The sequence below is a fragment of the Cydia pomonella genome, chromosome 17, assembly GCF_033807575.1.
Source record: "Cydia pomonella isolate Wapato2018A chromosome 17, ilCydPomo1, whole genome shotgun sequence".
NCBI lineage: Eukaryota > Metazoa > Arthropoda > Insecta > Lepidoptera > Tortricidae > Cydia > Cydia pomonella.
The window spans coordinates 3928518-3943323 of NC_084719.1; the positions used below are offsets into that span (position 1 = coordinate 3928518).

Genomic DNA, 14806 nt, shown 5'->3' on the forward strand with positions numbered 1-14806 from the left:
CACGTACTTACATGTACGACAAGTTAAAAACATTTACATCTTTAACTTTTAGGATTAAACAAGGATTCTCTCACGTTTATTATGTACAAAAATATCTTCATTTAGTTGTTTCGATGAAATTATTTGTATTCAACTTAATGCTATTTTGCTATATTTGTAACGTTCTAATTCTATCTAAATGTACGTTTTAATAATATTTTATATTTTTTAATAACATACTTACGCACAACGCAAAGCGGTGGTGGCCGAGTGGATATGACGTCCGACTTTCAATCCGGAGGTCGCGGGTTCAAATCCTGGCTCGTACCAATGAGTTTTTCGGAACTTATGTACGAAATATCATTTGATATTTACCACTAGCTTTTCGGTGAAGGAAAACATCGTGAGGGAACCTGCATGCATCTGCGAAGAAATTCAAAGGTGTATGTGAAGTCCCCAATCCGCATTGGGCTAGCGGGGGGACTATAGCCCGAGCCCTCTCGCGCATGAGAGGAGGCCTGTGCCCAGCAGTGGGACGTATATAGGCTGAATTATTATATATTATTTTATTATTACTTACGCACAATAAATAAATAAATTAAGTTCAGCCAAGCATCTGTATCATTTTCGAAAGGAAACTTCAAACCTCAGCACGGTAAGAAATAGCGCCATCTATCGTATCACCATAGCACTATAGCGCCTCAGCACCGCTCGCGTTGCGCGTGCGATTCGACTAGTGTTATAGTTACACATCTCACACGCTAGATGGAGCCTAATGGAAAATTAGGAAACGGGAAACAAAGAATAGGATGGAGATGGCAAGTAGGCGTTCCTGTGCCGCCGACTGTAAGTATGGGCAGACTTTTTGCACAAAATATGACTCGTTTTGTAAAACTACAGGCGATTAATTCATGAGACACAACACGTACTTATGAGTATGTTCGTGTAACAAATACTGTACCTGTAATCTATTATTAAATTTAAAATGCCGTTATGCGAGTTGCTACCAATAAAACGCATTTTCGTGTTTTAACTATGATTGTGTGAGTTTGGTGATATCAGTACCCCTAGTGTAAATATTTTCGACAGCGAAACGTGACGTACGCGTTTGCGTTAAGTGTCATTTTGTATGAGATTTTTGACTTTCCAAAACCTCCCGCTTGGCGCGCTGTTCAAAAACTCATACAAAATGAGACTTAACGCAAACGCGTACGTGACGTTTCGAAATCGAAATTATTTACACTAGGGGTACAGTACCCCTAGTGTGAATTTAATCAACATCATAACGTGACGAACGCGTTTGCGTTAAGTCTCATTTTGTATAGGATTTTTAGTTTCCAAAACGTCCCGCTTGGCGCGCTCTTTCTAAATCACATACAAAATGAGATTAAACGCAAACGCGTACGTCACGTTTCGAAATCGAATTTATTTACACTAGACTAAAACTCATTCAAAATTCTACCAGCTGACATAGGAAAAAAACTCAAAATTTGAATCTCATTACTTTGCCCCACATGTGGATAAAATGCAACTTTCTCATTCGTTTTTGAACAATCAAGAGGGCCTTTACCAGTTGGTGTGGTGAAAAGTCTATTAAATTATATTCTATATATTATATATATCGTTGTCTAAGTACCCTCAACACAAGCCTTATTGAGCTTACTGTGGGACAGTCAATTTGTGTAATGATGTCCTATAATATTTATTTATAATTATAAATTTGTCCAAAAAATAAAGGTGTTTTTGTTATCAGATTCCAGAGCATCATCAGAGTTCAGCTTCAGCGTTCAGCGATGGCGACACTCAAGCAGACCACAACGAGACTGACGATGATAGAGCCAAGTAAGTTCACAACTATACCTACCTCCTGTGAATTGCTATTTTTCTTACAATAAAACCCTAACTTTTGGACCATGGGTCCAAGAACTATGAAAAAACCGTGAAATAAAAGATTAGTAAATAGGTACTATAGCGAAAAGGATCGGTCCAGCCGTTATTGAGTTAAATATTGCAAAAAATCTTCTCTTCTTAGTAAAAAGATGTACAAAACGCTGCTAAGGTACTTCCTTATGCTCGTAATGTACATGATACTTACTAATTAATAGCTCCCGTTTGGCCTGTTCTGACAGAATGGTAACTACGAAACCCTACACTAAGCATGGCCCGACATGCTCTTGGCCGATTTATTTGTACATAAGGGTGGAGGGGCTCAAAAACAGGCAAAATTCGAATGACGTAATAAATGAATGGTGCCTTACAGCGGCAGTAATCAAAGAGTAAAGTAAGAAAAAAGAATAAAGTGAGAAATTAATAGTGAATAAAAAGAATAATAATAATAATCAATTTTAGGGGCCCATCTAGTGGGCGGCGAGTCACCGCCTGCCTCGATAACTAGTGAAAACATTGTTATGGCAGGTGTCCGGACGTCTTTCCAATAACCCAGTCTCATTATCCTCCCAAACTTCAATCCATAGACCGTTATACTGTTCACTTTACTATTACTACAATAGTCCCAATGCCTGCTGCGACCGGTTCATGGGTGTCTATTGTTGCGCCTGTGAACGGGTTCCAGCAGGCGTTCTACATGACATTAAAGCTCTCCAAGGGGCCTCTACGTGTTGGATCTATATCTCCACGCAAGCCTATCAAAAGACCGGGATTTATAGGCCCGTGAAATCCAATATAATAGTAATGCAGCGATAAATGTTATCAGATTTTTTTAATCCAATGAAATTGTGTCATGTGACACACTACATTAAGCTCATTGCCAGCTCCAAAGGTCTTTACAACCTTATAAGCGGTAATAAGGCCAGTGTGCCACAGATTGGGCATTGCATGCAGCTGAAGTGGCGGACGTGGGCGGGGAACAACTTATAACAGCGTAGACACTAAGAAAAACCGCGAGTATTAAGCTAAAAGTTTCTGGGTAGATATACAGCTGTGTGCAATATAATAGCAGTCAATAAGAAAATGAAAATTAGGGTTAAACTATAACTTTAGAACAATTATATTAGATTTTTTTTTATATAATTCTTTTGCATTACTTGACACTGATTCAAAGTTAACTGTAATCTTTACTTGAATAATATTGGAAGTAAAAAAATAACATCATGAAAATCGGCTTTTTTACTAACTTGCGGAAATTCTTATAAAAACGTAAAACCCTACGAAAAAAATAGGATTGTGTACTATAATTTTAATTTATTATCTTGCCTATTACTTCAAATCAAAGCTTTATATGTAACTAAACCCATGTCATCCAGAAAAAAAAACTTTTCTATAAGACGACCTTCGTCGCAGAGTGTACAAGTGGTCCATCATTCGGACTTTGTTGTTGATTTTTGACCGACTTAGTAGTGCAGAAGAATTATATAAAAATATCTAAAGTTATAGTTTTACCCTAATTTTCGTTTTCTTATTGACTGCTATATGTTGCACACAACTGTAGATTAGTCGTGGGCAGATTGGACAGATTCATCCGTGGGAGTTATGCCATGTGCCATTTATTTTTGATGTCCGAATTGTGAAAAGTTCTTAAGTAAAATTCGGGTCTTACAAAATCAAATTATCCTCGTAGTAGGTAGCATTAATGTGACAACGTGGAGAAAAGGAGCGAAATGCTTGGATTTACCGGGGAGTTTTTGCTTCCCCGGTAATTGACCTTTTTCAAGTGTTTATAGTGTTTGCAAGCCTTCAGAACGAGCGATAGAAAATTGTGGAGAACTAGGGATGTAATAGTATTAATTTATATATCGGTATGCCTAAATAATATATAGCAGATATCTTAGTGCGTCGACATGGAGAAAAGTAGAAAGATACTTGGATTTACGTTTTTTTCGGCTACCAGCGTACCATTTGCCATTTTCTATTTGTTGATAGTCTTTCTCTAGCTCAACGGCGGAGCTGTGGAAAATAAGGAAGGAATAGTGTTATATATAATTATATATCGTTATACCTGAATAAGAAATATCAGACCGCAGGTTTAATAGATAAAACTGAAAAAAAAATGCTGGTTACTTTAGAAGATTTAGAACAAGGACTATTACTTAAATTCCTTAACATTTAACGTGAAGACACGTAATAACGGCTACGTTATATTCGTCAAGGCGTGTACCAAATAATAACCATGAATTCACGGCATTTTTCTCTGATTCAACTACTCTGCTCTACTCTGTGACCTGCAATCTCAAGGGACGTTTAATAAGGAAGCGGGCCGAGCGATGACCCGCGCGCATTGCGAAATCTTTGCCCCTTGCACTCGCTCCCAGATCTCAAACGCTTAGCAACAGTACTGTAGTCTATCTACTATTTGAGATAAGCGATTAGAGACTAAGACGCCGTGAGATCAGTACCCCTAGTGTAAATAAATTCGATTTCCAAACGTGACGTACGCGTTTGCGTTTAGTCTCATTTTGTATTGGATTTCGAAAGAGCGCGCCAAGCGGGACGTTTTGGAACCTCAAAATCCTATACAAAATGAGACTTAACGCAAACGCGTTCGTCACGTTATGATGTCGATCAAAGTTACACTAGGGGTACAGGTCCCTCTTGTGGTCTACACTGAGCGGATTGCCGTGCATACGCATGCCCGGATTTGTGGATATAATTGTTTTCGAATTGTTATTTTTAAGTTACTTCTAGTTGTAACAATAGTAAAGTCGAGTAGCTCGATCAAAAAATAATTAATACAATTTTAGAAGCAATTTTCATTTTAATAGCTTTTGCAAAAATAGTTTAAAAAAATGAATGGGAATATTCACAAAGCTTACGACGACGAATAGGTTTTCTCGACGGGAATGAGACCTTAAATACATTACATACAATTTTCTACTCCTGTACTGTTATTTTTCATATAAAGGGTCGTGCATACATCTTTAAAACCCTACCTTATAGTTTTCAAGATAAGTCTTTAGTCTATTCCCAAAAACGCATTTGTGCATACACGCAGTATCTTTTTGGCAATTTTCGATACTTCGTGTAATGACCACTTAAAAATATTGTATGAAATACATTGTCCAACCTTATTTTAAATGTCAACTCTGACAAATGAATGAACCATAGACATGTTTTTTTTTATTTCATTCATAAATTTTCCCGCCCGTACCCTCCATTCTTTGCTACTTCTTAAATGTGGTTATTGTGCTTGTCGAATAAAAACTTAACTTTTGAATAACACAACTTAACTTTTGAAAACTACGCCTACTTAACTTTTGAAAACTTAACTTTTGAAAACTATGGCTACGCCTGAATAAATATCAGTGATGGCCCAAGAAGTTACTAAAATTTGCCTTCAAAATCGCGACTTCTATACGAAAACATATATAGGACTTGATGAATATAGGACTTTGTCCGTCTGACCTGCATTAAATAAGATCTTTTTCGAGCAAGTGTGATGAAAAATATCTAACGCATATAAGTAAATTCTATAACATTCAGTGTATTACAAATACAGAATGAAGTTATTATTCTCACATTTGTGACTAAAGGTGACACTTGGAATTTTCGGCGGATGTCTTGTTAACCGAGTGTTGAAAGTGACTTTACACCGATATATATTATTTTGACATTAGAACGAAGAACGTCAATAGATCGAGGGTGAAACGGGTTCTTTCACCCAAGTTATAAACTCTTCTTTTAATTTCAAATATAAGGAAAACAATAGTGACGTTTTTAACTAAAAGGGTATTGTCGGTTTTTGATAAGGTTGATTTCAAATTGAAGCTTTGGCGACCCTGGTCTATGAAGCCGATGGTCCTGGGTTCGAATCCCAGTAAGGGGATTTATTCGTGTGATTTGTCCCGGAGTTATGGGTATTTTCTATGTATTTAAGTATTTATATATGTATTATATATAAATACTTAATTATATGTATTAATATGTTATATGTAGGTATTATATTTGTCATTGTCTGAGTACCCACTACACAAGCCTTCTTGAGCTTACGGTAAGGCTTAGTCAATTTCTGTAAGAATGTACAATATACAGGGTGACCTTAGCCATTGGACAAACCCTGAAATCCAACGTAGGGCTACTTCTCAGGAATGCTCTGACGTTAATATTTTTTTAATTAGAACAAAAGATAAATAAAGATTTTTTTAGAACAAAAGTTATTTGCAATAATCGACAACAAAAAGAAACACACTGTGTTAATCTTTGGCAGTGTTTTTGACAATTTGTTCGAAATATTTGATAATGATGACATTTTTCAAAAGTCAGAAGCTTATTAGTGTCATAAATAAAAAAGAGAATGAAAAAGGTCGAAGAAGGTTCCATAATATTCTTTGAGGATATTACCTTAGGAGCTACTAACACATACAGGCTGCTCCAAAGTAAAAAATGGTAATTTGCTAATTTCTTCGAAACCGCTACACCGGTTGTTATGATACTTTGTACACTGGTTCTAAATACCCTAATGCATAATATATGTAACATTCGGCTTTGTCCAATGGCTAGGGAAACACTGTATATATATTTATGGAAATAGTGCCCTATTGACAAATTGACAAAAAGTACCCTTTCGGTTGAAAATAGCCCAACAGTAAACCTGTGCATTCTATAAAATGACTTTATACTCCGTCTAAGCTAACTTTACACTCATTTTGGCGGGGCGTGCGGCGTGCATGTTAAACAAATGAAAAAGTAGAGTGGCCTCAGTGTACGCTGCTCACATCACTTGTGAGCCCGACGCCACGCTGCACGCCCCGCTGACCGCTCCACTTCGAGCGTCCACTCAGGCCTTACACTAAACAGACCTCATAACCCAACAACCGAACAGGGCAACACCGCCTTCAAGTCCATACATAGAAAAAAAAAAAAAAAAAAAAAAACAACCGAACAACGTGGTGCTCTACGAGCATTTAGTATTGCTACCTCTAACCGTGGCTGGCCAGAGCCCTAAATGCCATAATTTATCGATTTATACCGTACATTAGTTTACAAAACGGTTGAATATGCAGGAAAGTATTCAATTTCAGGATTTCACATCTATTTAAGAGTAAACATTAGATATAATCGTACACATAAACAAACTTTAATTATTTACACTGATATACAAATAAACAATAATTCAATTTTTTTAAGACTAATTAAATAAAAAAATACAATCATTAAAAAATACCTAAGGACTTACAAATAAACTATCAATAAACTTAACTATAAATGAAACTAAACCTTAACTAACCTCTAAAAACTAGTCAAACAACCCACCCCGCGTCGCTCCCAACGCAAAGGTGCCCATCACGCTTTCTGCGTTTCCGCGTTGAACCGCGTTTAAGAGTCCACATCAAGCTCAGTTCTCCATACAAACGTAGTTACGCTGTCATTTTAAAACAAAAAACTGGATTGCTCTAAAATTTGTCCTTAGAATAGGATAAGGTATATCTAGGGCTGTAATTAGTTTTTGTAGCTTCATGGCTCCTCGCGTAGGCCAGTCCAAAGGACGCATTTATACGTCAGGAGGAGCAAGTGATATTGCTATCTCATTCCACCGCATAGCTGCGTCCCTTAGGCTGGCCTATGCTGGGCCATCCTGTAGAGCCCTCAGATACCATTAAATAAATATACAGCGAATTTAAATTTTTCATACATTTTTTTTAGAGGCCCCTTGGAGAGCTTTAATGTCATGTAGAAATTATAACAATTATTATTATTATTATTATCCTTTATTTCTCTTCCTTCTTAGGTTATGTTTACAATATGGATATAAAAGTAAAATATAAAAATACATCAAAAAATACTATACAAAACACATATAAACACATTGTAAAAAACTTAACCTAGTGTGCCGCCAGCAGCGGGGCAGGGCCCAAGCTGCCGGTGGTCAGGGCTGCAGAGAGAGGAACCGCCGCACTATCCGCGCCGTGTCCAAGATCACCGCCTTCTGCATCTGACCCTTGATCCAACCACCTAGCGAGAGTCTCTCAAGGTGTTGGTCGAGACTCTTCGCTATGAGACCGTTCGCTGAAACGACTATTGGGACAATGATCGTCGAATCAACATCCCACATGGCGGTTATCTCATGAGCCAAGTCTAGGTATTTGCTGGACTTGTCCTTCTCGGCTTTCACGAGATTCTCATCATGGGGGATGGTGATATCGACGAGCACGGCCCGGCGTTGCGATCGATCTATTATCACGATGTCAGGCTTATTGGCTACAATAGTCCTGTCAGTGATAATAGATCGATCCCAATAGAGCGTGGCACGACTATTTTCGAGAACTGGCGCAGGTGAGTACTTGTAGTACGGTACTTCGCGGTCCACAAGGCGGTATAGAAGAGCAAGTTGCTGGTGAATAATTCTGGCTACGAGATTATATCTGTGTAAGTACTCGCCGTTAGCAAGATGAGAACAACCGGAAATGATATGCCTGAGTGACTCTCCGGGACGGCGGCATGCCCGACAAATGTCGACCGTACCGTCCTTCAGGATATATTTCCGATAGTTGTTCGTCATCATAACTTCGTCCGCAATTGCACAGACAAAACCCTCGGTTTCTCCGAAGAGGTCCCCGAATCGTAACCAGTTCACCGACGCGAGCAGGTCCACGTCAGGTCCCGTGAGGGCCTTGTAGAACCGCCCGTGTAGCACCTTACTCTCCCATGCCGCCTTGCGATCCGCAGTACTTAGTACCACAGGTTTGCGCCAGTTCTCGTTTGCCAAGGAGAGCGGCGTAAGGTTCCTGTCTACTGCCACCACGTCACGATGCATCCCACACTCGTTGTTAAGGAAATAATTCCTGAGATTGCACACCTCGCGGTTGTGGAGATCTTTGGCGTTTAGGAAGCCTCGACCTCCACACTTCCGTGGGATGTACAATCTCATAACAGACGAGCGTGGGTGTAGCATACGGTATGTGGTGAGCTGTAGTCGGACCCTCCGATCCAGGGCGTCCAGCTCGGTCTGAGTCCACCTTAGTATGCCAAAGGAGTATGTGAGTAGGGGCATTACCCAGGCGTTGAAGGCGCGCACTTTGTTGCCTCCTGACAAAAGACTGTTAAGGACTTTTGTGAGCCGACTGAAAAAGCGCTCCTTCACCGACTGTCTAATACCCTCGTCCTCAATACCCAACGACTGTGACATACCAAGGTATTTGTAGGTTTCTGATTCAGAGATAGATCTGAAAGACATTGTCTCAGAAAGTTGTAAATTTGTTGAATTTACAACCTTCCCCCGCTGTACATGCATAACCGCACATTTATCGACACCAAACTCCATGTTGATGGCACTACTGAAGACTTCGGTGGTTTTCAGTAGCTCCAACAAATCTTGGCTATTTGGTGCAAATAATTTGAGGTCATCCATGTAAAGAAGGTGAGAAATTACTTCACCCTCTCTCCGAAGCCGGCAACCTAGTCCCAAATCCTTCAGCAGGGTGCTGAGGGGATTCAGAGCTAGGCAGAACCACAGAGGACTCAGACTATCACCCTGGAATATTCCTCGCTCAATCCTTATAAAATCCTGCGGGCCAGGGCGGTCATCCTCGCCTCCTGGTTGACGAAGGACTGTGGTCCACTGCCTCATACACGCGCTTAGAAAGGCTCTCAAAGCTGTATTAACTTTATACAGCTCTAAGACCCTCCCCAGCCATGAGTGAGGCACCGAATCATAGGCCTTCTTATAGTCAATCCAAGCGGCGGAAAAGGCCCCCCTGTTCCGTCGGATTTGTTGGCAAATAGTCATGTCTATGAGGAGGAGCTCTTTAGTACCACGGGACCCAACCCTACATCCATTTTGAGCAGTGGCCAAAATGTTATTAGCGACAATATGCGCGTTGATTTTTGATCTCAAAATGGATGTAAGGAGCTTGTAAAGTGTAGGCAAGCACGTGATGGGTCTGTAGTTCTTCGCTTCCGTGGTACTACCGGACTTATAGAGCAGGAAGGTGAAACCAGTTGTTAAGGAAGGTGGGAGAGAACCAAGCTCGAGGGCTTGTTGAAATTGTGCTGCCAAGCGCGAGTGCGAGCATCGAAACCATTTTAGCCAGAAGTTGTGCAATCCATCCGGCCCAGGGCTTTTCCAATTCTGGGCCGTGCGGATGGCACAACTTACGTCATCGGGGCTGATGTTGACTGCCCCCATAGGTTCGATGGACTCGCACTCACGCTCGACAACACTCATCCAACTCCCCTCGGTGTGTCCGACAGGCACCGACCAGATGCTACGCCAGAAGTCAGTCATGGCAGTAGCATCCGGCGGCTGCGTGTCGGACGCACGAGGGTTGGTTTCCTCCCACTTCCGGTACACCTTCCTTTGGTCACTCTGAAAAAGACGATTCTGCTGGAATCGATCCACACGCTCTCTGTAGCGGCGAATACGGTTTGCCCATGCATAGACTTTCTGCTTTAGAAAGTCGATGCGCTCCGTGACATTGGCCATGTATTCGCGGGGCCTGATATTCGTCCCCGCGAACGCCTGGTTCACAAAGCGCATTACTCGAGGGCGATTGTTGCCCTCCCTGAAGCAGATCAGCTTTGCAATGAGAGTTCTAAACGAGCTGATACGACGCTCGATCCGCGCTTGCCATGCAGGGACACCTCCGACGGTCCTAGGTGCACGTTCAGCGTCCGGAAACCTGACTCGAGCAACACGGCACGCCGCGATGGCTCCGCAGTACATGATCGAGTGCGTATCATCTAAATCTTTACTAGTCCGTATGTATGGCTCTAGTAAAGCGTTTAGGGCTCCCACTAGCGCTAGATTGCGTCTATTTATAGGCAAACGTGGTAATCGTGGCCTAGAATTGGTTGTGGCGCGATACTGCGTAATCGCCTCTTCCAAAGTCCTCCTCAGTTGCTCATTAACAGGTATACTCACGCTCTGACTCGCAACGTCCCCCTCGTCGGTACTGAAATCAGCCGGCGGTGCCCCCGGTGCCAGGTCGGGTGCGGGCACCGGATCCGGCGACGTGGCAGGCAGATTCCGCACCGAGGTGGAGGCCGTGCGAGCAGAGAGAGCCTCCTGGCGAAGCCGATCAAGTGTCGCGTCATCCAACCGCTTTAGCCGTTGAATGACGCGCACCTGATCCGATAATCGCTGCTCCGACACGATGATGGTGGGTTCAAGAGCCTGAAACAGAGGCAGTATTCTTGAACGATACGCGGATAGTTTTGTTCCCCCCTCTGTAGCCCCATAGTACGCTCGCATGACGTTCTCGTTTATAGATGGAGTCCATTTCATGCGGCGCACTGCACCACCGGCAGCGGGAGCCTTGGGCGGGGCAGGATGTCCCGCAGGCCCCAAGCGTGCCGGCAGCGGTCGCCTTCCTCGTCGCGCTGGTGGTGGTGGTGGCGAGGGCGATGGCCCGCGCTCGTCACTGCTCGACTCGCTGCTGTTCGCGTCAGGCGCAGTAGCGTATTCGTCGCCTGACGACGAATGCGAGGAGCTGGACGACGCGGGCGGGGGTGGTGGTCGTGCGCTTTGTTGTGCCGCCTTCGTACGCGATCTTGTTATCATTGTCACTATTTTGAATATTCACATCGCCGTTTGACAGTTTACGTAATCCGTGTATTTAGCACTATGATCTTGGGAACACATGTTGGATGTTAGGTATATGTAATTTCAAAAGGGTAAAAATACACAAAAACTGTTTCCAAAAGTAAAAACGGCGATAAAAATACTAAAAAGTTAAATAAAATAGTGATTTTTTTCCATTGACGCGTACGTCAGTGTCAGCGGTTTTTTTTTTTTTTTTTTTTTTTTGGTTTTTACATCTCAGCATAAGCTGGTAATTAATGTTAGCTACGGGCCAAAGCCAAGTAGATAACTTTAAATAAATAAATAAAATACTTTTTTTTTAATATTGCTGCATTTATTCGTTTCCAGTTTCATCTTGTTATTATTATAATATGTAGTAATAGGGGGCCTACCGCGAAAACCGAAATTCGCAAATTGCGGGGATCTTTCTCTTTTACTCTTAGTAAGACGTAATCAGAGTGACAGAGAAAAATTCCCGCATTTGACGAATTTCGATTTTCCCGGTAGCCGCCCTGATAACGCAAGAAGCCGTATTCATGCAAAGAAAATATCTGTTCATTCTGTTCAAATATTAATACGATGCTTCTTAAACGACTAGGAGGTTAATTCCAGTTTACATTTTGACATGAAAATGAGATCTAAATGATGTCATTTTGTTATCCACCCGTGCGTCTCGCTCGCACGTATACATTTTATTTTTATTTTACTTATTCAGGATTACAACAGCTTATAATAATTACATGTGCAATTTTAAATTTTAAGTGTATAAAGCCAATTACAGTAATCCACGAGGCCAAATCGTGATCTTAGTAAATAGTTAAGAAGGTAGTTACAGAATAGTAGGTATACATTAGTGAACATGATTGAGCACTTACTGAGACACAATTAGCTAATCAAATATATAAATAAGACGTATTAAAAAAAAATCTACTTGCTAGATCTTGTTCAACATTTTACCACTTTGGACACACATTTTACCACTTTGGAAGTGTCTCTCGCGCAAACTATTCAGTTTAGAAAAAAATGATATTAGGAACCTAAATATCATTTTTGAAGACCTATCCATAGACCCCACACGTATGGGTTTGATGAAAATTTTTTTTTTTAATTTTATGACGTATTAAAAAAAAACTACTCACTAGATCTCGTTCAAACCAATTTTCGGTGGAAGTTTGCATGGTAATGTATATCATATATTTTTTTTTGATTTTTCATTCTGTTATTTTAGAAGTTACAGGGGGGGGGGGGGGGGGGGGGGACACACACATTTTTTCACTTTGGAAGTGTCTCTCGCGCAAACTATTCAGTTTAGAAAAAAATGATATTAGAAACTTAAATATCATTTTTGAAGACCTATCCATAGATACGGCACACGTATGGGTTTGATGAAATTTTTTTTTAAATTTTATGACGTATTAAAAAAAAAACTACTTACTAGATCTCGTTCAAACCAATTTTCAGTGGAAGTTTGCATGACAATGTATATCATATATTTTTTTTAGTTTTTTCATTCTGTTATTTTAGAAGTTACGGGGGGGGGGGGGGGACACACATTTTACCACTTTGGAAGTGTCTCTCGCGCAAACTATTCATTTTAGAAAAAAATGATATTAGAAACCTCAATATCATTTTTGAAGACCTATCCATAGATATGGGTTTGATGAAAAAAGATTTTTTGAGTTTCAGTTCTAAGTATGGGGAACCACCAAAATTTATTGTTTTTTTTTCTATTTTTGTGTAAACATCTTAATGCGGTTCATCAGAATACATCCACTTACTAAGTTTGAACAGTATAGCTCTTATAGTTTCGGAAAAAAGTGGCTGTGACATAATCGGACAGACAGACGGACATGACGAATCTATAAGGGTTCCGTTTTTTGCCATTTGGCTACGGAACCCTAAAAAGAACCTTTTATATTGAGGTAGGCAATATATTATAAAACAATATTTCAATATTATGTGTAAGCTAGGTCTAGAACCAGTACGGATATTTATGTCTACATATATATAGGAGTGTGTGTGTGTCTGTGTATTTACATAATTTTAATTTAACATGTACGGACAAGTACGAGCAAAATGCACGCGCGCATGATACTTGTAACTAAATGACATGGTTTCAATCAGTCAATCTTTTATTGATAATTTATAAGTATATTACATGTAAACACATTAAATCTAATAGGATCCCACATTATTCTTTTATTCTCGATATCATTTTGATATCAGAATGTATTGTTTGAATTGGCCTTAAGGAGACGTCAGACTGACGTCAAATATGAATAAAACAAGATTTTATTTAACATTCGTACCTATAGAAGTTTCTAGTCTGCAAACCATGTTTTTTCTAGACGTCGGAATATTTTTTAAACTACGCCAGTGGCAAAGAATACCGTCCGCCTGATGGTTAGCAGTCTCCGTAGCCTATGTACGTCTGCAACTCCAGAGGAGCTACATGCGCGTTGCCGACCCTAACACTCCGCACCCTCGTTGAGCTCTGGCAACCTTACTCACCGGCAGCAACACAGCACTATGAGTAGGGTCTAGTGTTATTTGGCTGCGGTTTTCCGTAAGGTGGAGCTACTTCCCCAGTTGGGCTCTGCTCTAGATCTGGAATGACATCCGCTGTGCCCTACCACATAAAGCGAGATGACATTCACAATACCCATACCTCTCTTTTGGACGCAGTTTAAGGACATACCCGGGTCCCGGGGTTTTTCTAGACGTTTAAATATGCCAAACAATACTAGATTTCACCTCTATTCAACGCAAATGTTTTATTACCGCAGTCCGTCGGTCAGGCTAACGACATTTACATCGAATAGTAATTAGTTGCCCGAGCGAAGCGTTACTGCTATAAAGAAAGCGTAGCTTGTTCGCTAAATACCATTGCGATTTCTAACGCTTTTAACCGACTTCAATATCAGGAGGAGGTTATCGATTCGATTTTTTTTTGTATATTTGTTACCTCAGATATACAACATTTGTGAAATAAAAATGGAAAAATAAAATTAACCTTAAAACCGACTTCAAAAAGGATAAAATAAATACATATATATTTTCGCTTTTATATGTGCTAGCACCGGATATGATTGGACTAAGTCATATATATCATTATTATATTACAATACTGGTCAATAATATCCCCAAACAACTACTGGATAGCTTTCTTTGCTTCTAATGGAACCGCACCAGGGGTCAGCATTCGGTTTGATAGTGTATTGACGCTTATAAAATTTAGCTTGGCACCGATATCAAACATATCAGTTGCTTCAGCATGTAAAAAAGATTTTTTTTATTTAAATACTACAACCAACGACATAGTTTATACTATTAGAAGTATTAGAACAAATTAAA

At 40.3% G+C, this 14806-nt stretch overlaps 1 protein-coding gene across 19 annotated transcripts in view; it reads left to right on the top strand.

The window, feature by feature from the left end:
* LOC133527250 (myogenesis-regulating glycosidase) overlaps nucleotides 1-14806 on the top strand; it is an 82555-nt gene that overhangs the window by 44611 nt on the left and 23138 nt on the right. For 17 of the 19 annotated variants that reach the window (XM_061864175.1, XM_061864169.1, XM_061864178.1 and 14 more), the window contains one exon: nucleotides 1733-1821. In XM_061864175.1, the coding sequence (XP_061720159.1) occupies nucleotides 1733-1821 (89 nt within the window). Of the gene's footprint in view, nucleotides 1-613; nucleotides 826-1732; nucleotides 1822-14806 lie in introns of all 19 variants that reach the window. The other 2 variants (XM_061864184.1, XM_061864185.1) reach the window with 1 other exon arrangement.